The sequence below is a fragment of the Symphalangus syndactylus genome, chromosome 11, assembly GCF_028878055.3.
Source record: "Symphalangus syndactylus isolate Jambi chromosome 11, NHGRI_mSymSyn1-v2.1_pri, whole genome shotgun sequence".
Classification (NCBI taxonomy): domain Eukaryota; kingdom Metazoa; phylum Chordata; class Mammalia; order Primates; family Hylobatidae; genus Symphalangus; species Symphalangus syndactylus.
Genome location: NC_072433.2, coordinates 45,878,980 through 45,905,492, shown reverse-complemented (window position 1 = coordinate 45,905,492; position 26,513 = coordinate 45,878,980). Strand labels below are relative to the sequence as shown.

At 40.5% G+C, this 26,513-nt stretch overlaps 1 protein-coding gene across 6 annotated transcripts in view; it reads left to right on the top strand.

The window, feature by feature from the left end:
• SHCBP1 (SHC binding and spindle associated 1) overlaps positions 1–26,513 on the top strand; it is a 35,602-nt gene that overhangs the window by 4,726 nt on the left and 4,363 nt on the right. For 3 of the 6 annotated variants that reach the window (XM_055298710.2, XM_055298711.2, XM_063611895.1), the window contains 7 exons: positions 521–729; positions 8,688–8,780; positions 12,827–13,060; positions 13,138–13,306; positions 13,621–13,741; positions 17,609–17,740; positions 21,927–22,045. In XM_055298710.2, the coding sequence (XP_055154685.1) occupies positions 521–729; positions 8,688–8,780; positions 12,827–13,060; positions 13,138–13,306; positions 13,621–13,741; positions 17,609–17,740; positions 21,927–22,045 (1,077 nt within the window). The remainder of the gene's footprint in view (positions 1–520; positions 730–8,687; positions 8,781–12,826; positions 13,061–13,137; positions 13,307–13,620; positions 13,742–17,608; positions 17,741–21,926; positions 22,046–26,513) is intronic. The other 3 variants (XM_055298712.2, XM_063611897.1, XM_063611896.1) reach the window with 1 other exon arrangement.

Below are 26,513 nucleotides of genomic sequence, written 5' to 3'. Positions count from 1 at the left end.
ATGTAAAATCCAAGCTCCTTCAGATGTCCTTCATGTCCTGGTCTTGTTGCCTCTCTTTCTCACCTCATGTCTTGCTGCTCCACTGCACACCGCCCCCCTCCTCCATTTCCTCCCTTTGGCTCCAGCAAGAAGGACTGCCTTTCTGCTCCTCCAGCTGCCAAGCCTGTCTCTGCCACAGGCCTTCTGTGCTTTCCCTGCTCTTCAGATGGCCGCTTCCTTCTCATCCTCCTCAGCCTGTCTCAGAGCTGACTTCCTTGGCCGTCTCAGCAGAACCAGATCCCCACCCCTGCTAGTTATTCTCTGTCACCTACTGGTTACCATTGTGTTTGTTGATCTCCCTGATTACAGTGTAAGCTCCATGAGGGTAAGAGGCAGCCTGTCTTGTTCATCCTTTATATTATGGATAAAGCCTCCCCACTCATGATGTATGCTTTTAAAAAAATCAGGTTGTCAGTAGTGTCTTATAGGTGTATCTTAATTTTGATTTCCATGTGTTAAGTCACATTATTTTAAATTTCAGGTCACAGATGTGGACTTTGCAGCCTTGAAGGCAGTGGTGAGGCTTGCTGAACCATACCTCTGTGACTCTCAAGTGAGCACTTTTACCATGGAGTGCATGAAGGAGCTCCTCGATCTGAAGGAGCATCGGTTGCCCCTGCAGGAGCTGTGGGTGGTGTTTAATGATTCAGGAGTGTTTGACCAGACAGCCCTTGCAATTGAGCATGTCAGGTAGGAAAAAAGTTGAGAAAAATAATCTTGTGGCCAGAAACGTTGGATGAAATGAAGTAATTCTGGTCTGTGTTAGACCCAGATTTAAAACTCAACTGTAAACTTGGTCATTGCAATATTTAAAAATATCCAAAGATAGGATAATCTTTTTTAAATTAAAAAAATTAAAAATGTTTTAAATCTTTTTTTTATTTTTTAATTTTGAGACATAGTCTTGCTCTGTTGTCCAGGCTGGAGTGCAGTGGTGTGATCTCAGCTCACTGCAACCTCTGCCTCCTGGGTTCAAGCAATTCTCCTGCCTTAGCCTCCCGAGTAGCTGGGATTACAGGTGTGCACCACCATGTCCCGCTAATTTTTGTATTTTTAGTAGAGATGAGGTTTCACTATGTTGGCCAGGTTGGTCTCGAACTCTTGACCTCAGGTGATCCACCTGCCTTGGCCTCCCAAAGTGCTGGGATTACAGGTGTGACCCACCGTGCACCTGGTCTAAAAATGTTTTAGATCATTTTATGATAATTTCAAACTTATAGAAAAGCTGACAAAACTAGTATAGTTGACTCTTGAATGATGTGGGGTTTAGGGGTGCCTATCTCCCCCCACCCCTACACAGTCAAAAATCTGAGTATAACATTTGACTACCCCAACACTTAACTACTAATAGCTTACTGTTGACCAGAAAAGAAGCCTTACCATTAACATAAATAGTTGATTAGAACATATTTTGTATGTTATGTGTATTATCTTATAATAAAGTGCTAGAAAAAAGGAAATGTCAAGAAATTCATAAGGAAGAGAAAATATATTTACTACTCATTAAGTGGAAGTGGATCATCATAAAGGTCTTTATCCTCATCATCTTCACCAGAGGAGGAAGAGGAAGAAGAGAGATTGGTCTTGCTGCCTCAGGGGCGGCAGAGGCAAAACAGGTGGAGGAGAGGTGGAAAGGGAGGCAGGAGAGGCTGGCACACTCTGTAAATTATCAGTAGACTCCACAAAATTCAGACCTGTGTTCTTCAAGGGCCAAGTGTATAAAGAATTCCTGTTTATCTTTTACTTGGTTTTCACAAATGTTAACAAAAGTAGGGGATTCTTAATTGGGTTTGTTTATATTTATAAACTGACTTAAAAGTTGTGGATGTTAAGGTTTATGGTTGGTATATTTCAATACAAGAGTACAGAAAGTAGAAGAAGAGAAAGACAGTGAAGAAGGTTATATACCGTGGTGTGTGTACTGCTAAAAGATGAATACACATTTTTTCCAAGCATATGTCTGTCAAAGCAAGTGTTTTCTTAGGCTGCTTCTAGGATCCTTAGGGGATGTATTCCTGCCTGTGAGCCTTTTTTGCCATTGTTATTTCCACTGCACAAGCGGACCCCTTGTCCCTTCCGTGGGAAAGAAAGCCCATACCTGGATCAGTGGGTATGATTTAAACAATTTTTCAGATCAATCTTTTGTTGGATAGTTCCTGATATAGATAGTTATTTTGGATCTTCACCAAAGAAGGCTTACCTGTAGCTATTTAAAAATAGACTGGCGTGAACCCGGGAGGCAGAGCTTGCAGTGAGCCGAGATTGCGCCACTGTACTCCAGCCTGGGCGACAGAGCGAGACTCCGTCTCAAAAAAAAAACAAAAAAAAACAAAACAAAAAACAAAACAAACAAAAATAGACTTATATTCCTTCAGGAACTGGAAGACTGAGCAATATATAATGACCATAATGTAAGTAATATTGCTTGGTGTTTTGTAGTATAAAAAGTACTTTCCATTTTCTATACCATTAGTGAGTTAACGTGGTTTTGCTGAGCTTAACTTGAATGCTCTGCAAAGAAGCAGAGTGTTTCAAGCCCTGCTGCTAACATCTTACGGACAGTTTCTAATTGTATGCAAGAACATTTAACCCTAGATGTTCAGTATTGGGCCAAGCAGAATGAATCTAAAGAACCGGTTTCTGTCCAGAACCAAAATAACTCTCTTCTATTTTTCTCATTAAAGAAAATCTGTCAATTGAAGCATTTGAAGATAAAGGGATAACTGATAAGTTTAGGAAATTAGGAATCAGGGAGCTAATCTCTATGGGCATAGAAGTTCGTAGAAAAATAAGTATCTGGAATGTTATTTGGTAGTATTATTTGAAGAGGAGCCTGGTTAAATTTACACTTCATTTTGAGGGCTGAGATTTGGATCAGTGCCCAGTGAAGGTCAAATTATGAGGGATTTCATTTGTTCATTGATTCAATGAATATTTGAGTGCCAGGTCCTTAGTCAAGGGTGGGGTATGTCTGGTGCATGAGACACACCATCATCAGGGAGCTGTCAATCTAAAGGTGGGAGATGAGCCTTGATGAAATAATCACACACAGATGTCTGCATGATTGGAAATAGCAGTGAGTGCTGTGACGAATTACAGAGTGTCCTAAGATTAGGTCAAGTTGCTGTTCTAGGGTTATTTCCTGGAATAATGACATTTGAACTTGGGTTAGCTGGGTGAAAGGGGAGGCAGGGATGGGGAAGGGAAAATATTTAAGAGCTCAGTGTGTTTAAGGAGCTGAAAGGCCAGCGTGGCTGGAACACAGACAGTGCTGGGAGAGACCTAGGAAATGAGATAAGAGAGGTTGGCAGGGGCCAGACAGTGTGGGGCTTTGTTAGCTGGTTAGTCATTTTTGTCTTTAAGAGCAGTGGGAAGCCACTGAAACATTTTTATTCTTGGGCGAATATGACTAGTTTTGTGTTTTGTGTTTTTGTTTTTTTGGAAACAGGGTCTTATTCTGTTGCCTAGGCTGGAGTACAGTGGTGCAATCATGTGGTTGAATGCAGGCTCAAACTGTGGGGCTCAAGTCATCCTCTTGCCTCAGCCTCTGGATCAGCTGGGATTATAGGCATGTGCCACCACTACTCAGCTAGTTTTTTAACAAAATTTTTCTGTAGAGATGGGGGTCTCGTTGTGTTGCCCAAGCTGGTCTCGAACTCCTGGGCTCAAGCAGTCCTCCCACCTCAGTCCCCTAAAGTGCTGCTTTGTGTTTTCAGGGGTTCATTGTGGCTTCTGTGTAGAAAACAAATGGTGGGAGATGGAATTGGGAGACCAGTTAAGAGGCAAGAGAGAGGACTAGAGTGGGGATATAGAGAGGACGGATGGAGGCTTACTGAGAAAGTACAATGGCTGGGACTTGGTGGTCGAGTGGATATCAGAGATGAGAAGATGTAAGTGAGGTGAGAGAAGTCAAGGCTGACTTCCACATTTCTGGCTTGAAAGAATCAACACTGCAGGAGGTACAGATGGGAATGATGTGTAAATGCTTGTCATGGTACTGGTGAGGATGACATTGGAGCCGAGTCATGGAATAGAACTATAAGCTTACCAGGTGGAAAAGGTGGAAGGCACTTCTGGCAGCTTGGCTAACAAGTTACATGGAGGTTTGAAAGAGTTTGTGAAATTGAGAGTTTATGTACAACGGCTCTGAGGCAGGAGAGGTGCAATAGGGCCAGATTATGAATCTATTTATAGTACCACGTTCAGGACTTCTTTTTGAGGGCTAAAAGGGAGCCAGCAGAGGTTTTTTTAATTGAGTAGAGGCATGCTTAAGTTCATTACAACAACAACAACAACAACAAAAGACTCCACTAGAGGGTGAAGGGACTAATAGCCCAATCTACAATAATTAGGAGATGGCTGGTTTCATTTTCAGTGCTTCCTTTTCACAGCAGAACTTCTTGAAAGAGTTATATATAATCACAGTCTATACTTCCTGGCGTCTCAGTAATACTTCTACCCTGACCTCATCTCTGAAATTATGCTCAAAGACTTCCATGTTCTTGTATTCAGTCAACATTTCACTGATCTCATCTTGCTTGACCTCTTGACATTCTAGGTATTTGATCATTCCTGTCTTCTTCACACACTTTCCTCTCAGCTTCTGGGACACCACTGTTCAGCTGGTGTCTTACTGGCTTGCTTTCTTAGTCATCTTGGCCAGCTTTTCCTCTCATGCTCAAACTTTAGAATGTCGGAGTTACCCAGGGATCAGTTCTAGGCCATCTACTGTTTTTTCCCTAATCAACCTTGGAACCAACCACTTTGGAATCACCTGAGGAATTTCTTTATAAAAGTATTCCAACCAATACATGAAGAAAGTCATAGAATATCAGTATTTTGTAACCACTAATGAAATAAAGGTTCTAGACAGTGAACATCAATGACTGCTGCAACCTTTAGGGAAAGAGAACTTTACAGAGGGTAGATCAGGCTGACAACCTGTATCTGTTGATCAATGTTAACCTCACAAAAAGACATGGCCAGGCATTGTAGTAAAGTCCTCAGTTACTGTTGTCGGTAGGTTCTTAGAAACTGCGATGTTAATGAAACCAATTTTACTATAGGCTGACTGATATAAACAAAAGTTAAAGTTTCTACAGCATATTTCTGGTCATGAAAACATCATCAAACTTCTAAATAAAGACCCCAAACGATTCTAATCTTAAACATTGAAATAAATGTGAACTATACATACATTAAGAAATATTAATGCAAACAAGATAATTATTGACCCAATTTCCAATTTTTGGTGAAACAGTGAGTGACAGTGGTCATTGTAGTGATGAGTAAATCAAGGAATAAATGTTTGCAAAGCGGAAATTATAAGGAGCACCTCCTACCATCACCCAGTTCAAAACAATGACAAACATGGTGGGCTCACTGAGCGATTTCATGCCACAGCATTCATTGTTGTGCATTTGTATGATTATTGTATACTTTATGAATTTTTGTTTGACAGTAATTTGTATTCATTCACTTTCCAACCTGCTTATTCCAGTTCAGGGTTGCAGGTGGCCAAAGCCTATTCCCTTAGTTCAGGGCGCAAGACAGGAACCAGCTGTGGACAGGAGCCCATTTCATCACAGAGTGCACTCACACACACCCACACTCAGACTGGGACAAGGTAGACACAGAATTCACCTCATGCGCGCATCTTTGGGATGTGGGAGGAAATCAGAGTACCTGGAGAAAACCCATGTGGACATGGGAAAAATGTACACACTCCACACAGACAGTGGCTTTGGCCAGGAATGAGGCTCTGCTCTTCCTGCTTCTTGACAGAAGTACATTACACCTTCCTTGAAGTATTCTTGCAAAAAATCCTTCCTGAAGGCCCTCAGGTCTGTAGATCTTACTGTCGGTTTACTAGAAATAACATGAAGTACATGTTAAATGACCTATGGGGACTGGGTGCACCTGTAATTGTAGCACTCTGGGAGGCCAAGGTGGGCGGATCATTTTAGCCCAGGAGTTCGAGACCAGCCTAGGCAACATGGCGAAACCCGACCTCTGCTAAAAATACAAAAATTAGCAGGGCGTGGTAGCGCATGCCTGTAATCCCAGCTACTCAGGAGGCTGTGGCAGGAGAATCGCCTGAACCCAGGAGTTGGAGGCTGCAGTGAGCCGAGGTCATGCTACTGCACTCCAGCCTGGGCAGCAGAGCAACACACTGTCTCAAAAAAAAAAAAAAAATTGACCCCATGGGGATATAATCACCAAAATTTAGAGTGGGGGAAATTAGTCAATAAATTGCAAGGGAAAAAAGAGGGAGAGGTAATGTGTAGGCTAACAGTGATTTAAGAGATGTGTCAGTCAAGGGCAGCAGTGGACCCTCATTTGGTGCCTGATAGTCAACTGTGAAAGAGCAGCAGGAGACAATTAGGGGAATTTGAACACTAGATATTTGGTAATATTAAGGAATTAAAACTTTTGGTATAAAGATTTATTTTAGAGATACATACTAAAAATTTGTGAATGATCTGATGTGTCTGAGATTGGTTCAAAATAATCCAGTATATTTGGGAGAGTGAAGTGGGTGGGTTGCCTGAGGTCAGTTTGAGACCAGCCTGGCCAACATAGTGAAACCCTATCTCTACTAAAAATACAAAAATTTAGCTGGGCATGGTGGTGAGTGCCTGTAATCTGAGCTACTAGGGAGGCTGAGGCAGGAGAATCACTTGAACCCAGGAGCCGGAGGTTCCATGAGACGAGATCACACCGTTGCACTCCAGCCTGGGCAACAAGAGCAAAACTCCATCTGAAAAAAAAAAAAAAATCCAATATCAAGATGGTGGGGGAGGAGAGCAGAGGGTGCCTGGGTGAGGCAGAGGTGAAATAAGATTGTGAGTTGGTAATTGTTGAAGCTGCCTCATGATACATGGTATTCATCATACTATTTTCTCTGTTGTTGTATATGTTTAGGATTTTCCGTAATAAATTTGTTAAATCACTTGGAGAGCTTTAAAAAAATATGGATACAGCTGGGCACGGTGGCTCATGCCTGTAATCCCAGCACTTTGGGAGACTGAGGCAGGGGGGATCACCTAAGGTCAGGAGTTCGAGACCAGCCTGGCCAACATGGCAAAACGCCTCTCTACTAAAAGTACAAAAATTAGCCAGGCGTGGTGGTGGATGCCTGTAATCCCAGCTACTCAGGAGGCTGAGGCAGGAGAATTGCTCGAACCCGGGAGGTGGAGATTGCAGTGAGCCAAGATGGCGCCACTGCACTCCAGCCTAGGTCACAAGAGCGAGACTCCATCTCAAAAAAAAAAAAAGAAAAGAAAAGTATGGATGCTGATGATTCCCCTGCACCTTCCCCATCCCCACCAGATTCTGATTGATTGGTCTGGGAGAGGGAACTAATTGTTCTTGTTTTTAAATTTATTTATTTATTTTGAGAAAGAATCTCACTCTGTTGCCCAGGCTGGAGTGCAGTGGCACGATCTCGCTTCACTGCAGCCTCGGCCTCCCAGTTCAAGTGATTCTTGTGCCTCAGCTTCTTGAGTAGCTGGAATTGCAGGGGAATCAATTTTTAAAAGTGTCCCAGGGGACTCCAATGTACAATGAGGGTTGAGAACCACTGCCTTATGATTATGTCCTTAATAATGTGATCTTATACATTGCTTTAACACCATCAATGTGTTGATAGCTACCAGGTTTATGTCTCCAGCCCTGACCTTTCCCTGGAGCTTTGGGCTGTATATTCCTCTGTTATTTTCAACCCCAAACCTGTTTCTCTCTCAGTGTTTTTTGTCTCAACAAATGGCACTACCATCCATCCAGGTACTGGTGGTCAATAAATAATTCTTCCAATAAAAAGAAAGTTCTGGCCGGGCGCAGTGGCTCACGCCTGTAATCCCAGCACTTCGAGAGTCCGAGATGATGAATCACGAGGTCAGGAGTTTGAGACCAGCCTGGCCAACATGGTGAATCCCTAGCTCTACTAAAAATACAAAAAATTAGCTGGGCGTGGTGGTGGGTGCCATCTCAGCTACTCGGGAGGCTGAGGCAGGAGAATCACTTGAACCCAGGAGGCGGAGGTTGCGGTGAGCCAAGATCACGCCATTGCACTCCAGCCGCGGAGACAGGGTGAGACTCCATCTCAAAAAAAAAAAAAAAAAAAAAAGTCCTAATAAAACCAATGTGGAGAAACCTCTTCTTTAGTTGATCCAAAAAAGGTCTCTATGTTTTGTGACTCATGACTATCAACCATAGCAAATATGCAGCATTCTCTAAGATATGAGAATTGTTTTGATTTACTCTTTAGCTCTCACCTCTCCAAAATCCTAATGTTTTGTTTTTTTTTTTTTTTTTGAGACGGAGTCTCGCTCTGTCGCCCAGGCTGGAGTGCAGTGGCGCGATCTCGGCTCACTGCAAGCTCTGCCTCCCGGGTTCACGCCATTCTCCTGCCTCAGCCTCTCCGAGTAGCTGGGACTACAGGCGCCCGCCACCACGCCCGGCTAATTTTTTTTTGTATTTTTAGTAGAGACGGGGTTTCACCGTGGTCTCGATCTCCTGACCTCGTGATCCGCCCGCCTCGGCCTCCCAAAGTGCTGGGATTACAAGCGTGAGCCACCGCGCCCGGCCCAAAATCCTAATGTTTTGAGCAAGTGATAGAATTTGAATGATACTAAGTTCCATTTCAGATTTTTCTACCAAAACATTTGGAGGAGTTGGGATGAAGAAGAGGAGGATGAATACGATTATTTTGTCAGATGTGTTGAACCTCGATTAAGATTGTAAGTATTTATTGCTGACCTTGTTGTACGTGTTGGAAAAATAGTTACCCATGGTTTAATTTTGCCTGTGTGAGATACACACACACACACACACACACACTCACTCTCTCTCTCTCTAATTTTCTTTCCAGGAGCTCATAGACAGAAATAAACTGATGTACAAATTGTATCACCCCTTGACAAGTCATTAAATGAAACTTGTACAAGTGCAGAGAAGCCTGCTTTTAGTGTTTATAAATTGAGTCTAAAAGCAGGAAGTTCAAGAACATCTAAATTAGTAGTTCACTGTTTTGTTAATTTGAATAAAATTCAATTGAACTAGTGGGTTAAGAAGCCCTTTGTTAAATTCGATTGTTTGAAAAACAGTGACATTATTTGAATTATAGAAGACTTTTTGGCTTTAATTTTGTAAAGAATACTTTAAAGGTATATGGCTTTACTCTAAGTTTCTGTAGTGAAACACAGCAGGCTGAACTAACAGATCTACCTTAGGATATTTTGTCAGCCTCCTGCCTTAAATCTTAATGACCTTATTAAATGTGGCATTTATCTTCCCACTAGATGGTGCTTTAAGACCAGTAATTTTTTCTTGCATTCATAAGCAGTAACTTCATAGGCAATACCGCAATAAGAATAAAATATAACTTGCACTCCAAAAAAATAATTGTAGAAGGTAATTTTTTTCTCGGGTAAAAGATGATTTTTTTTTCCTCGTTTGAAAGATGATTTTTTTTCCCCCATGTGAAAGATGAGATGAGAAGATAAGACTGTAAGCCTTTACATTTTTGTGGAACTCAAGTCGATTTAGTGAGTTTCTCTTGGCTTAAATAGTAAATAATAATAAAATAAAAAATATGTGAGGCCCGGCATGGTGACTCACACCTGTAATCCCAGTAATTTGGGAGGCCGAAGGAGGAAGACGACTTTTTTGAGACAAGCTCTCACTCTGTTGCCCAGGTTGGAGTGCAGTGGTGTGATCTCACTCACTGCAGCCTCAATCTCCTGGGCTCAAGTGTCCCTCCCACCTCAGCCTCCTGACTAGCTGTGAATACAGGTGCACGCCACCACACCGAGCTAATTTTTGTATTTTTAGTAGAGACGGGGTTTCACCATGTTGGCCAGGCTGGTCTCGAACTCCTGACCTCAAGTGATTTGCCCGCCTCTGCCTCCCAAAGTGCTGGGATTACAGGACTGCGCCACCGTGCCCAGCCCGGGACGACCTCTTGACCCTAGGAGTTTGAGACCAGCCTGGGCAACATAGTGAGACCCCACCTCTACAAAACCTAAAAAAAAAAAAAATTAGCTGGGTGTGCTAGGGCACGCCTCTAGTCCCAGCTGCTGGGGAGGCTGAGGCAGGAAGATCGCTTGAGTCCAGGAGTTTGAAGCTGCAGTGAGCTGTGATTGAACCACTGCACTCCAGCCTAGATGACAGAGCAAGACTTTGTCTCAAAAAAAAAACTTTGAAAGTCTGATTAATAGTTCTACCTGGTTTAGAATTATGTATGTCTGATTTTAGCTCTTCATAAATGGGCTATGATTTCTATTCAGGCTTTCCAGTTTTTCCATTGTACGTTTCCTATTTTTCCATAGCATATTCAATAAAATCCCAAAATTTCAATAAGCTTGAATATTTTCCAGGTTTGATACCCTTGCTCTTAAAAAGAAATGATTGATTTTGATTGACGTGAAATATGATAAGGGAACATAACGTATATTGGACGAATTCAGCCTTTACTTGGAAAAAAATTGTATTCTGATTTGATAGCCTTGCATGTGCTAATGACAAGCAATGACTTACATGCATAGCTTGTACATCACTGGCAGATGGGAAGGCATAAGGGAGGAATTGTGTGTAGTTATGCAGAAGACACGGTGGTACTTGATGGAGAGACTGGAATGTTATCAAATGTAGGCAGACTTAAAAAAGGTCTCTGGGCTAAGATAGGAGTGGGGCTATCAACAGGCAAGATCAAATCAGACTGTCTGGATTTTGTACTGTGCAGTAAATTTTTCCTTTCTGCTTCAAAACACACTGCTTATACATGACTAAAGGAGGTCTGGAAAAAAACCAACACTGCTTCAGAACTTCGGGATCTGTGACACAAATGTTACTTCATTGCTTCTAGACTATGAAGTATCGATATAATGAAAAGAAATAAGCTAACGGGCATGGATACTGGAAATGCTAAGAAACTTATTTTAAAATTTGAGTCTTAATCTTCACAACTTAGTAGAACATGGTTTCATCCTCAATTTCTTTTTTTATTTTTAAAATTTTTAAATTTTTTTGTTTTTCCCTTTTTTTTCCACAGCTGTTCACTCAGTTTGTTTTGGATTAACCAAAGTAGACAAAATCCTTGCTTTTCAAACTTCACCTAATTCACTTACTTGAAAAGCGGGAAAAGTTTCTTTTTTATTCCTTCAAAATGTTTAAGTGTTCATAGTCTGATGTAAATTTGATTAAGACATGGTTCTATCTTGCTTTTGTTTTTCCCTATCTTATTTAGAGCATGACTAAATTAAAAAAAAAAAAAACCATCATTTAAGGCAATCGTTCTCACTCTTGGCTACACATTAGCATCCCCAGAGAACTTAAAAAAATACCCCTCTACGTCCAGAGACCCATTTAATTGGTCTGGATGGGGCCCTGAGCATCTGTTTGTTTGTTTTTTGAGACAGGGTCTTGCTCTGTCGCCCAGGCTGGAGTACGGACTACAGTGGCATAATTACTGTGTCAAGATCATGTGAGTGGCATGATCTCACAGCAGCCTTGACCCCTGGGGCTCAAGCCATCCTCCCACCTCAGCCTCCCAAGTAGCTGAGACTACAAGTGCATGCCATCACGCCAGGCTCATTTTTGTATTTTTGTAGTGACAGGGTTTTGCCATGTTGCCCAGGCTGGCCTCAGACTCCTGGGCTCAAGTGATCTGCCTGCCTTGGCTTCCCGATGTGCTGGGATTACAGGTGTGAGCCACTGTGCCCGGCCTATTTTACTTTATTTTTAAACCCATTAATTTTATATCTGTTAACTTGATTGTGCATTTACAAATTATTTTATTGCATCTAGAAATACTCTGTATTCTGTTTTTATATTTGAGAAAGTTTATAAATTAATACATGTGAAGTGCCAGTATGGTTGTCCAGTACAAGGTTATTTTGTTTCAGTCACTCTCTAGTTTAGTAATGGCACCTTTTTTTCCCCCTCCGAATCTCAAGGGCTTATTTTTTGAAATTCTTTAATAATCTTCCTTAGGGAATATTCAGCATAATTTTGTGCCATAGTGCTTTAAATGGAAGGAGGGACTAGATTATTTCAGTCATTTCTACTTTTTGATCCTATAAATATGGTAATCTTTAAAAAATTTTTAAAGTCATATTCAGATCCATGAAAAATATGGTAATCTTAAACATTGCTGTGGAACAATTTGAGAAACTGCTCTCCCTACCCCCACTCCCAAATTGCCCCCCGCCACCTTCTTATTAAGCTTTTGAATCTAATATATCAGAAGAAAATAATTTCTTATTAAATAATAAAATTGTGCAACATGAACTTTCAGTGTTTCTAAAGCACAAATGCTTGGATCCAAGAAAAAAAGTAAACAACTCCTCAAGAGGAGAAAAATTAGTCTGGAAAGTATGGAAGTGGTGCTTTAAATTTTCAACAGCTTCCACTTATTGTTATTATAGTGCTATTCAGAAAGACTTAACGGTGAAACCCCGTCTCTACTAAAAATACAAAAAAATTAGCCGGGCGTGGTGGCGGGCGCCTGTAGTCCCAGCTACTCGGAGAGGCTGAGGCAGGAGAATGGCGTGAACCCGGGAGGCGGAGCTTGCAGTGAGCCGAGATCGCGCCACTGCACTCCAGCCTGGGTGACAGAGCGAGACTCCGTCTCAAAAAAAAAAAAAAAAAACAAAAAAACATGCACCTGAGTTATATACTGTAGAACACTTTTCTTACTGGGTCTTGGAGTGCTCAGTGGGCTGTTTTAATGATAGGAAAATGTGCCTGAAAGGCAGTGGATTTCACTTTGCTTTTAAACTTTCAGGCATTATGACATTCTTGAAGACCGAGTTCCATCAGGACTTATTGTTGACTACCGCAATCTGTTGTCTCAATGTGAAGAGAGTTACAGGAAATTTTTAAATCTGAGAAGCAGTTTGTCAAATTGTAACTCTGATTCCGAGCAGGAAAATATCTCCATGGTGGAAGGGTTAAAATTGTATTCGGAGATGGAGCAGTTGAAACAAAAGCTGAAACTCATTGAGAATCCTTTGTTGAGGTATGTGTGTCTTTGTAATTCTTAGTCAGCATCTTTTACTCGCTGTCTTACTGATAGGCCTGTTTCGTTTCTTTAAGGTATGTGTTTGGTTATCAGAAGAATTCTAATATCCAAGCAAAGGGTGTCCGTCCCAGCGGTCAGAAGATCACTCATGTGGTCTCCTCCACCATGATGGCTGGTCTCCTGCGGTCCCTGCTCACAGACAGGCTTTGCCCGGAGCCTGGTGAGGAAGAAAGAGAAATTCAGGTAAACGGAGAGTTTCTCACTCCAGGTGGCTTTTTTTCTTCTGATTCACCACAGGTTTTCACAAATCCCACAAAGTATTTACAGGAGCTTTCCCAAGATGGTTTTCTGTGCATGGGAAGTAGTGAGAGCCCTGCCTTTCGTCAGCAGTAGTCACTTACCAGGCATGTGTTAGGTCAGTGCGCTATCAAAGGAGATGCTTCAATATGCAGTTTTTGGCTTCTATTTTCAAAGTAAGACATGAGGGCACCTAGAGTAATACTCAAATTACTTTTTTTGGAGTGTATATTTACAAATGTGTTCTTACTGTTTTCTAGTTCCATAGTGATCCATTGTCTGCTATAAATGCCTGCTTTGAAGGTGACACTGTTATTGTTTGTCCTGGCCATTATGTGGTACATGGCACTTTCTCCATTGCTGACTCCATTGAGTTGGAAGGTGAGTATGGAAGACACACAGCCAAACTCTCACACGTGATATGTTTAAGTAGACAATAAATCATCGATTTTGTTGAAACTCCAAGAATGTGATTTGAACCTATTTGATTTCTAGTGAGCTGCCTTGAAACATTAAGGACATGGAAAGCTTAAAAGAGGTTGACCCAGTGTTTCAGCAACTTGAGCTGTGGTTCTTTGTAGCAGTGTGTATGTTGGGGAGATGTTCATAGGCTCATATAGAAAAAAGACCATTAGGAAGAAGCATACTTTCCAGATTGTAGGTGGTTTATGGAAAGGAAATCTAATTTCTAGAATTAAAAAAAAAAATTCCTAGCAATATTTTAAAAAATTTTAGTATTTTAAAAATTTGTTGCTTGCTCTTATAGATGTTGCAGATATGTTAGTGCATGGCTTTTTGTTTTTTGTTTCACACTTAGCTTATTTTCGTGAGAGGTATAATGAAGGGCATTTAACTTGAAATTGGTACCAATTATCTTAATTCTCTAAATGCTTGCCGAATGTCACAAATGCTACACTTTGTGTCTTGACCAAAGTATACTTTAGAAAAGATTAATGTTGAAAGATTCTATTAAAAATAACTTTCTGGGCTGGGTGTGGTGGCTTACGCCTGTAATCCCAGCACTTTGGGAGGCCAAGGTGGGCAGATCACTTGAGGCCAGGAGTTTGAGACCAGTCTGGCTAACATGGTGAAACCCCGTCGGTACTAAAAATACAAAAATTAGCTGGGCATGTTGTTGCACGCCTGTAATCCCAGCTACTCGGGAGGCTGAGGCAGAGCAATCGCTTGAACCTGGGAGGTGGAGCTTGCAATGAGCCAAGATCATACCTCTACACTTCAGCCTGGGTGACAGAGCAAGACTCTGTCTAAAAAAAAAATAACTTTTTCACAGTTATAATCTTATTGTTCATTTAGAGTGATTTCTAAATTTAGGTTACTTTAAAATTATTCATCTTGGTCCTGTATATTTTCATAACATGTCAAATTTAGTTACACCTGTTCAACTATTTACCAAAATAGCTTCAAGTTAGCAGTGAAGCTTGTAATGCAAAAAATCATATATCATTTTGGGACTTGTGCAGCTGTTCAGAAACTGCTTAAGCTATGCTCTTTATCTTGTCAGTACTTCTAAATGGAACTGAGGTTGGAAGTTTAGTTTTCTCCTGTTCCTAGTACATCATCTCACCCCCTTTTTTATTTTATGTGTGGAATTTTTGTTCTTTTCTACTCTCCAATTTTTGATGTATAATAGATGTGTGTATATAAATAACACATCTGCAAGATAAATCACTGTGATAAAAACACTATTTTTTGGCATAGTGGAAGTAACACTGATATTATAGTTTGTATGGTAGGTAAGAGTTCTTCCTAGATTGGTGAGGAAATTTTAATGTAATTGCCAGAGTGTCATAAATAGACATATAGAATGCTGATAGTTAAGTATAAAAATGGCTGTATATTGACTAACAGTATGGGTCTGAGAATTGGGGAATCAGAAGGTATCTCTAGTGTGCATATATGGAGTGTTCGTGAGTAAGATTCAAGCTCATCTGATAGTGATCTATAGCTAACCCATATAACAAGAGATATATATTGAGTACCTACTATGTGCAGGGTGTCAATAGTACTTACAATAGGGTTTTTCTTTGATGTTTTGAAAATCCATTCATTTAGGTGATGGTTTTATGTTTGAAGTGGAAAGAAATACATAATTATATAAAAATTTGTGTAAAAATCTTTTCTCAATATACAATTCTTTTTGTACTTTTAATTTTTCTGATGATAAAAAGCAATGGTTATTGTAGAAAATATGCAAAGTACAGTCAGATACATACAACAATCAGAAACAAAATCACTCATAATTCAGGCATCCAGAGTCCACCCCGGTAGCATTCCAGTGTGTGGAGTCCCCTTGCATTCTCTAGGGCCCCCAAAGCCTTGTTTGTCCTCTTCCAGTGTAGATACATTGAGTGGCTTTGCTTGTTAAAAACAGTTACTGCTTGCATTTTCTCAAAGATTCGCCTTTAGACAATGAGAGTTATTTCTTACAGCTTTGTCTATGTGGTTCTGTTTTATAATGGAAGTCAAGCGAATTCTTTAGTTTTCTGATACTCCAGTTTTTTGTAAGCCTACTCAGGTGTTGGGCTTGCATTAATGGTTTGAGTAACATTTACACAGATCTGATGGTTTTTTTGTTTTTATTTTTGAGACGGAGTCTTGCTCTGTCGCCCAGGCTGGAGTGCAGTGGTGTGATCTCAGTTCACTGCAGCCTCTGCCTCCTGGGTTCAAGCGATTCTCCTGGCTCAGCCTCCTGAGTTGCTGGGATTACTGGTGCCTGCCACCATGCCTGGCTAATTTTTGTAGTTTTAGTAGAGACAGGGTTTCTCCATGTTGGCCAGGCTGGTCTTGAACTCCTGACCTCAAGTGATCCATCTGCCTCGGCCTCCCAAAGTGCTAGGATTGTAGGCGTGAGCCACTGCACCTCACTGAGATCTGATGCTTTATTTTTTTGAGACAGAGTCAATCTGTCACCCAGGCTGGAGTGCAGTGGCATGATCTCCGCTCACTGCAATCTCCGCCTCCCAGGTTCAAGCAATTCTGCCACCTCAGCCTCCTGAGAAGCTGGGATTACAGGCACATGCCACACTCAGCCAACTTTTGTATTTTTAGTAGAGGCAGCATTTCTGCATGTTGGCCAGGCTGCTCTTGAACTCCTGACCTCAAGTGATCTGCCCACCTCAGCCTCCCAAAGTGCTGGGATTACAGGCGTGCGCCACCGTACCCAGCCTCGATCTGATGCTTTTTATTTGTCAATGAGGTAGACTGTTTTTTTTCCTGTAACTGTAACTAGTCAGTTTGTCAGATTTTAAGCCAACTGTTTAAGAGAATATTCAAATTAGATCATCTTGAGAACTGTTTAGGTTTTTTCAAATGTAATTTATATTAGAATCATAGAATGTTAGAGTTAGAAACAAACTTCTAAGGGTGAGTGCTTTAAAGTTCTTTGACTCAGCTGTAAGTCCTTATTATTATTATTATTATCATTTTTTGAGATTGGGTCTCATTCTGTCACCCAGAATGAAGGCTGGAGTGCAATGGCATGATCATAGCTTACTGCAGCCTTAAAATTCTGGGATCAAGTGACCCTCCCACCTTAGCCTCCTTGAGTAGTGAGTAATTGGTGCATGCCACCACGCCTAATTTTTTTTGGTTTTTGTAGAGATGGAGTCTCATTGTGTTGCCTAGGCTGGTCTTGAACATTATTTATTTATTTATTTATTTGAGACGGAGTCTCGCTCTGTCACCCAGGCTGCAGTGCAGTGACGCAGTCTCGGCTCACTGCAAGCTCCGCCTCCCGGGTTCACGCCATTCTCCTGCCTTAGCCTCTCCAAGTAGCTGAGACTACAGGCCACCACGCCCAGCTAATTTTTTGTATTTTTAGTAGAGACGGGGTTTCACTGTGGTCTTGGTCTCCTGACCTCGTGATCCGCCCCCCTCAGCCTCCCAAAGTGCTGGGATTACAAGTGTGAGCCACGGTGCCCAGCCTCATTATTTATTTTTTATAGCACTTTTGAAAGTGAATTTAGTACTGAGCTGATGTGGGATAGTTGATAGGGTAGTCTCCCTGATACGGGGACTAGTCAGAGAGTTGTTATTGTTAAAAACTGGATATCCTGATTTAAATTATACAGGATGTGTGGGGAGATAGATTTTTATTTAAATGCAACGTGATTGACTGGTCTCATTTATCACCTGCAGTCATTTGAACTAGAGAAACCTGTTCTAAAGTGTTCATGTTTAGATATTTTTCCTCACCCATCTTGAGTGTTCTTGCTCTCTCTTCCTTAGGATATGGCCTACCAGATGACATTGTGATAGAAAAGAGGGGCAAAGGCGACACTTTTGTGGACTGCACCGGTGCTGATATTAAAATCTCAGGCATAAAATTTGTTCAGCACGATGCTGTAGAGGGAATCTTAAGTAAGTATCTGAATGTTTGGTGTATCATTTGTTCTAAGATTTGAAGGAAAACTGTACTCTCTCTGGAAGATAGAATTTAATGAAATGCCACTCTTGAGTACAGGCATACCTTGTTTTATTGCACTTTACAGATGCTGAGTTGTTTTTTTTACAAATTGAAGGTTGTAACCTTGTTTCAAGCCAGTCTATTGGCACTATTTTCCCAAGAGCATGTGCTCACCTTGTGTTTCTGGGTCACATTTGGGTAACTCTCACAATATTGCAAGCCTTTTTTTTTTTTTAAACTATAGATAATATGCTCATCTGTGAACAGTGATCTTGATGTTACTACTGTAATTGTTTTGGGGTGCCATGAACCACATCCATATAAGATGGTGAACTTAACTGATAATTGTGTGGGTTCTGACTGTTCCACCAATCAGCCATTCCCCTATCTCTCTCCTTCTCTTTGGGCTACCCTATTCCTTGAGACACAGCAATATTGAAATTAGGCCAGTTAATAACCCTACAATGGCATCTATGTGTTCAAGTGAAAGGAAGAGTCACATGTCTCTCACGTTAAATTTAAAAATTAGAAATGTTTAACTTAGTGAGGAAGGCATGTCGAAAGCTGAGATAGGCTGACACCTAGGTCTCTTGTGTCAATTGGTGAAGTTTTCAATGTAAAGGAAAAGTTCATAAAGGAAATTAAAAGCACTATCTAGTGAACACATGAATGATAAGAAAGCGAAACAGTCTTATTGCTGATATGCAGAAAGTTTCTGTAGTCTGGACAGAAGATCAAATCAGCCACCACGTTCCTTAAATCAAAGTGTATTGCAGAGCAGAACCCTAACTTCCTTAATTCTATGAAGACTGAAGGAGGTGAGGAAGCTGTAGAAGAGTTTGAAACTAGCAGCTGTTGGTTCATGAGGTTTAAGGAAAGCAGCATTTCTGTAACATAAAAGTGCAAGGTGAAGCAGCAAGTGCTGATGCAAGCTACAGAAAGTTAACCAGAAAATCTAGCTAAGGTAATCGATGAAGGTGGATACACTAAACAACAAATTTTCAATGTAGGTGAAATAACCTTCTATTGGAAGAAGATTCCATCTAGTACTTTTCATAGCTAGAGAGGAGAAGTCAGTGCTTGGCTTCACAGCTTCAAAGGACAGGCTGACTCTCTTGTTATGAGCGAATGTAACTGGTGACTTGAAGTTGAAGCCAGTGCTCATTTACCATTCTGAAAATCCTAGAGCCCTTAAGAATTATGCCAGATCTACTCTGCCTGTGCCCTAGAAATGGAACAACAAAGCCTGAATGGTAGCACATCTGTTTATAACGTGGTTTACTGAATATTTTAGGCCCATTATTGAGATTTCCTACTGAAAAAAAAAAAGATTCCTTTAAAAATATGATTGCTTATTGACAATGTACCTGGTCATCTGAGAGCTATGATGGAGGTGTACCGGGAGATTAATGTTGTTTTCATGCCTGCTAATAACATCCATTCTGCAGTCCATGGATCAAGGAGTAATTTCGACTTTCAAATCTTACTATTTGAGAAATACACTTCCTAAGGCTATACCAGCTATTGATAGTGATTCCTCCGATGGGTCTGGGCAAAGTCAATTGAAAAGTTTCTGGGAAGGAGTCATCATTCTAGATGTCGTTAAGAACATTTATGATTCATGGGAGGAGATTAAAATCTCAACATTAACAGAGGTTCTGGAGAAGTTGATTCCAGCCCTCATGGATGATTGAGGGGTTCAAGACTTGAATGGAGGAAGTAACTGCAGATGTGGTGGAAATAGCAAGAGAACTAGAGCCTGATGATAGCAAGTAGAACCTCAAGACATGACTGAATTGCTACAATCTTATAACAAAATTGGAACAGATGAGGAGTTGCTTCTTACGGATGAGCGAAGAAGGTGGTTTCCTGAGATAGAATTTCCTGGGGAGGATGCTGCGAACATGGTTGAATGACAACAAATGATTTAGAGTATTATGTAAACTTGGTAAAGCAGAGGCAGACTTTGACGGGATTGACTCTAATTTTGAAAAACTTTCTACTGTGGGTAAAGTGCTATCAAACAAGATCACATGCTACAGAGAAATCCTTTCATGAAAGGAAGAGTCAATCAATGTGGCAAACTTCATTGTTGTCTTATTTTTAAAAATTGCCACAGCCACCTTAACCTTCAGCAAACACCATTCTGATCAGTAAGCAGCCATCAACATTGAGGTAAGACCCTCCTCCAGCAAAAAGATTTATGTCTTGCTGAAGGCTCAGAGGATTGTTAGCATGTTTTAGCAAAACAAAGTATTTTAAATTAAGATGTATACATTTTTAAAAAACATAATGCTTTTGTACACTTAATAGATGCATCATAAACATAGTACTCATTAGTATAAACTCATATGCTCATTAGTATAAACACAACTTTTATTTTTTTTTTGTTTTTAGAGACAGTCTCACTATCATCTAGGCTAGAGTGCAATAGCATGATCATATCTCACTGTAGCCTCAAACTCCTGGGCTCAAGCAATTCTGCCTTTGCCCCCCAAGTAGCTGGGACTACAGGCGTGTGCCACCACGTCTGGCTAATTTTTGTATTTTTTAGAGATGGGGTCTTGCCATGTTGCCCAGGCTGGTCTCAGACTCCTGGCCTCAAGTGATACACCCACCCCAGACTCCTGTAAACATAACTTTTGTATGCACTGGGAAACCAAAAAAATTGTGTGACTCACTTTAATTGTGATATTTCCTTTATTGTGGTGGTTTGGAACTCAACCTGCAATATCTCTGGGATATGAGTGTGTATGGAAGACTGATTATTTTTGAAGCTGGGCGTGGTGGCTCACGCCTGCAATCCCAGCACTTTGGGCGACCAAGGAGGGTGGATCACCTGAGGTCAGGAGTTTGAGACCAGCCTGGCAAACATGGTGGAACCCTGTCTCTACTAAAAATTAGCCAGGTGTGGTGGTACACGCCTGTGATCCCATCTACTCTGGAGGCTGAGGCAGGAGAATTCCTTGAACCAGGGAAGCAGAGGTTGTAGTGAGCCAAGATCGCACCACCGCACCCCAGCCCAGGCAACAGAGCGAGGCTCCGTCTCCAAAAAAAAAAAAAAAAAAAAAGTTTACTCATTTAGGCTGGGCACAGTGGCTTACGCCCTGTAATCCCAACACTTTGGGAGGCTGAGGCGGGTGAATCACCTGAGGTCGGGAGTTTGAGACTAGCCTGGTCAACATGATGAAACCCCGTCTCTACTAAAAAATAAAAAAATTAGCTGGGCGTGGTGGCAGGCACCTGTAATCCCAGCTACTCAGGAGGCTGAGGCAGGAGAATCACTTGAACCCGAGAGGCAGAGGTCTCGCTCTCTCGCCCAGGCTGGAGTGCCGTGGTGTGATCTCTGCTTACTGCAAGCTCCACCTTTCGGGTTCAAGCAATTCTCCTGCCTCAGCCTCCCAAGTAGCTGGGATTACAGGTGCCCGCCACCACGTTTGGCTAATTTTTGTATTTTTTTGTAGAGACGGGGTTTCACCACGTTGGCCAGGTTGGTCTTGAACTCCTTGGTGATCCTTGGGTGATCTGCCCCGCCTCGGCCTCCCAAAGTGCTAGGATTACAGGTGTGAGCTACTGCATGCGGCCTAGAAAATAATTTTTTTTTTATGTACATAGCGTGATGACTTAGCAATCTTAACCCTGAAGTGAAAAATAGCCTATTCACGATAATTTGTTATTTAATATTAGTTTCTTTTCTGTGTGGTGATTTTTTTCTTTTAAAACTTCCCAGTGTTGTGGTCTGTTTTCTCTGTATTCAGGGTAGCACTAGACTGAAGTTATCTCCACATGGGAGTAATGTTTGTTTCCTGGAATCTTTGTATCCCCTTTCTTGAATCAAGGTCTTTTTCTTCCGAGATACTCAGCAAAATTGCTCTCTGATACTTTTTTTTTCTGGTAATGGAAAGTGCTTTTGTATCTGAGGTCAAGTCATTCTTTTTAAAGAATGTTGCTTTTAGATTGTAGAAAATAACTCAAAATAGTCATTGTTTTATATTTTATGAATTTGTAATTTAGGTAAGAAAATTTAAATGATAGCCATGAGAAATATTTAGACCATAGCTAATGTCAGCACCAGGCTATCTCTAACATTGGAAAAGGCACATTACTTCTTAAAACAGTCAGCGTGTGTTTTCATCCCAGTTGTTCACCGTGGTAAGACTACGCTGGAAAACTGTGTGCTGCAGTGTGAGACGACCGGAGTCACAGTGCGGACATCGGCAGAGTTTCTAATGAAGAACTCGGATTTATATGGCGCCAAGGTAGAAGCTCTTGTCCTCTTGGGGAAGTAGTTTTGGTTTAAGCCGTAAATGAATATATGAAATATGGGACCAAGATGTATGTGTGTACTCCCACTCTCTTCAGACAGTCATCTCTACCAAGTTGTCATTTACATTAGGTATATCTCCTAATGCTATCCCTCCCCACTCCCCCCACCCCACGACAGGCCCCGGTGTGTGATGTTCCCCACCCTGTGTACAAGTGTTCTCATTGTTCAATTCCCATCTATGAGTGAGAACATGCGGTGTTTGGTTTTCTGTCCTTGCGATAGTTTGCTCAGAATGATGGTTTCCAGCTTCATCCATATCCCTACAAAGGACATGAACTCATCTTTTTTGTGGCTGCATAGTATTCCATGGTGTATATGTGCTAAATTTTCTTAATCCAGTCTATTATTGATGGACATTTTCGTTGGTTCCAAGTCTTTGCTATTGTGAATAGTGCCACAATAAACATACATGTGCATGTGTCTTTATAGCAGCATGATTTATAATCCTTTGGATATATACCCAGTAATGGGATGGCTGGGTCAAATGGTATTTCTAGTTCTAGATCCCTGAGGAATTGCCACACTGTCTTCCACAATGGTTGAACTAGTTTACAGTCCCACCAACAGTGTAAAAGTGTTCCTGTTTCTCTACATCCTCTCCAGCACCTGTTGTTTCCTGACTTTTTAATGATGGCCATTCTAACTGGTGTGAGATGGCATCTCATTGTGTTTTTGATTTGCATTTCTCTTATGGCCGGCGATGATGAGCATTTTTTCATGTGTCTGTTGGCTGCATAAATGTCTTCTTTTGAGAAGTGTCTGTTCATATCCTTTGCCCACTTTTTGATGGGGTTGATTTTTTCTTGTAAATTTGTTTAAGTTCTTAGTAGATTCTGGATATTAGCCATTTGTCAGATGGGTAGATTGTAAAAATTTTCTCGCATTCTGTAGGTTGCCTGTTCACTCTGATTGTAGTTTCTTTTGCTGTGTAGAAGCTCTTTAGTTTAATGAGATCCCATTTGTCAATTTTGGCTTTTGTTGCCATTGCTTTTGGTGTTTTAGTCATGAAGTCCTTGCCCATGCGTATGTCCTGAATGGTATTGCCTAGGTTTTCTTCTAGGGTTTTTACGGTTTTAGATCTAACATGTAAGTCTTTAATCCATCTTGAATTAATTTTTGTATAAGGTGTAAGGAAGGGATTCAGTTTCAGCTTTCTACATATGGCTAGCCAGTTTTCCCAGCACCATTTATTAAATAGGGAATCCTTCCCCCATTTCTTGTTTTTGTCAGGTTTGTCAAAGATCAGATGGTTGTAGATGTGTGGTATTATTTCTGAGGGCTCTGTTCTGTTCCATTGGTCTATATCTGTTTTGGTACCAGTACCATGCTGTTTTGGTTACTGTAGCCTTGTAGTATATTTTGAAGTCAGGTAGCATGATGCCTCCAGCTTTGTTCTTTTGGCTTAGGATTGTCTTGGCAATGCGGGCTCTTTTTTGGTTCCATATGAACTGTAAAGTAGTTTTTCCAATTCTGTGAAGAAGGTCATTGGTAGCTTGCTGGGGATGGCATTGAATCTATAAATTACCTTGGGCAGTATGGCCATTTTCATGATATTAATTCTTCCTATCCATGAGAATGGAATGTTCTTCCATTTGTTTGTGTCCTCTATTTCATTGAGCATTGGTTTGTAGTTCTTCTTGAAGAGGTCCTTCACATCCCTTGTAAGTTGGATTCCTAGGTATTTTATTCTCTTTGAAGCAATTATGAATGGGAGTTCACTTACGATTTGACTCTCTGTTTATCTGTTATTGGTGTATAGGAATGCTTGTGATTTTTGCACATTGATTTTGTATCCTGAGACTTTGCTGAAGTTGCTTATCAGCTTAAGGAGATTTTGGGCTGAGACGATGGGGTTTTCTACATATACAATCATGTCATCTGCAAACAGGGACAATTTGACTTCCTCTTTTCCTAATTCAATATCCTTTATTTCTTTCTCCTGCCTGATTGCCCTGGCCAGAACTTCCAACAGTATGTTGAATAGGAATGGTGAGAGAGGGCATTCCTGTCTTGTGCCAGTTTTCAAAGGGAATGCTTCCAGTTTTTGCCCATTCAGTATGATATTGGCTGTGGGTTTGTCATAAACAGCTCTTATTATTTTGAGATACGTTCCATCAATACCTAGTTTATTGAGAGTTTTTAGCATGAAGCGCTGTTGAATTTTGTTGAAGGCCTTTTCTGCATCTATTGAGATAATCATGTGGTTTTTGTCTTTGGTTCTGTTTATATGATGGATTACGTTTATTGATTTGCGTATGTTGAACCAGCCTTGCATCCCAGGGTTGAAGCCAACTTGATCGTGGTGGATAAGCTTTTTGACGTGCTGCTGGATTCGGTTTGCCAGTATTTTATTGAGGATTTTTGCATCAATGTTCATTAAAGATATTGTTCTAAAATTCTCTTTTTTCGTTGTGTCTCTGCCAGGCTTTGGTATCAGGATGACGCTGGCCTCATAAAATGAGTTAGAGAGGATTCTCTCTTTTTCTATTGATTGGAATAGTTTCAGAAGGAATGGTACCAGCTCCTCTTTGTACCTGTGGTAGAATTCGGCTGTGAATCTGTCTGGTCCTGGACTTTTTTTGTTGGTAGGCTGTTAATTATTGCCTCAATTTCAGAGCCTGTTATTGGTCTATTCAGGGATTCAGCTTCTTCCTGGTTTAGTCTTGGGAGGGTGTATGTGTCAAGGAATTTATCCATTTCTTCTAGATTTTCTAGTTTATTTGCATAGAGGTGTTTATAGTATTCTCTGATGGTAGTTTGTATTTCTGTGGGATCGGTGGTGATATCCCCTTTATTATTTTTTATTGCATTTATTTGATTCTTCTGTCTTTTCTTCTTTATTAATCTTGCTAGTGGTCTATCAATTTTGTTGATCTTTTCAAAAAACCAGCTCCTGGATTCATTGATTTTTTTGAAGGGTTTTTTGTGTCTCTATCTCCTTCAGTTCTTTTCTGATCTTACTGATTTCTTGCCTTCTGCTAGCTTTGGAATGTGCTTTCTCTTGCTTCTCTAGTTCTTTTAATTGTGATGTTAAGGTGTCAATTTTAGATCTTTCCTGCTTTCTCTTGTGGGCATTTAGTGCTATAAATTTCCCTCTACACACTGCTTTAAATGTGTCCCAGAGATTCTGGTATGTTGTGTCTTTGTTCTCGTTGGTTTCAAATAACATCTTTATTTCTGCCTTCATTTCGTTATGTACCCAGTAGTCATTCAGGAGCAGGTTGTTCAGTTTCCATGTAGTGGAGTGGTTTTGTTTTGAGTGAGTTTCTTAATCCTGAGTTCTAGTTTGATTGCACTGTGGTCTGAGAGACAGTTTGTTATAATTTCTGTTCTTTTACATTTGCTGAGGAGTGCTTTACTTCCAACTATGTGGTCAATTTTGGAATAAGTGTGATGTGGTGTTAAGAAGAATGTATATTCTGTTGATTTGGGGTGGAGAGTTCTGTAGATGTCTATTAGGTGTGCTTGGTGCAGAGCTGAGTTCAATTCCTGGATATCTTTGTTAACTTTCTGTCTCGTTAATCTGTCTAATGTTGACAGTGGGGTGTTAAAGTCTCCCATTATTATTGTGTGGGAGTTTAAGTGTCTTTGTAGGTCTCTAAGGACTTGCTTTATGAATCCGGGTGCTCCTGTATTGGGTGCATATATATTTAGGATAGTTACATGCACCCATATATATTTAGGATAGTTAGCTCTTCTTGTTGAATAGTCTTTTTCTATTGTTTTAATTTCAACTTGCCGATATTCCGTTTGAAGTGAGTTGTAGACAGCATATAGTTGAGTCATGTTTTTAATCCACTTTGGCAATCTTTGTCTTTTAATTGTATTTAGACCACTTACATTTAATTATTGATATTAAATCTTTAGTCTATTTCATGGTTTCTGTTTGTTATGCTTTTCATTTCTTGACTTGCTTTTTTTCTACCATCCTGTGGATACCCGAACATTTTCCAGAATTTCATTTGTTTTTGAGAATATCTCCTCATATAGCTTTTTTAGTGGTCACTCTAGGTTGTATATTATATGTACATAACAGTTTACTGGTGTCACCAGTTCAAGTAAAGTATAGAAACCTTGCCTCCTTTTCTTATTCTTTACCATCTCCTTTTTATAATTGTCTTAAACATTTCCCTTACGTACATACATCTAGCACCATATTAGAGAATTTTATGATTTTTGTTTCAAATGTCGAACTTAATTTGGAACACTCAAGAGAAGGAAAGCTTATTGTATTTACCTATATCTTTGCTTACTGTGTTCTTTTTTTTTCTTTTTTATGTTCCAAGATCTTCTCTTTTATCATTTCTTTTTTGTTTAGATAACTTCCTTTAGTCATTCTATGAAGATAGGTCTGCTGGTGACAAATTTTCTTATTTTCCTTTCTTGTTAGAATATCTTGA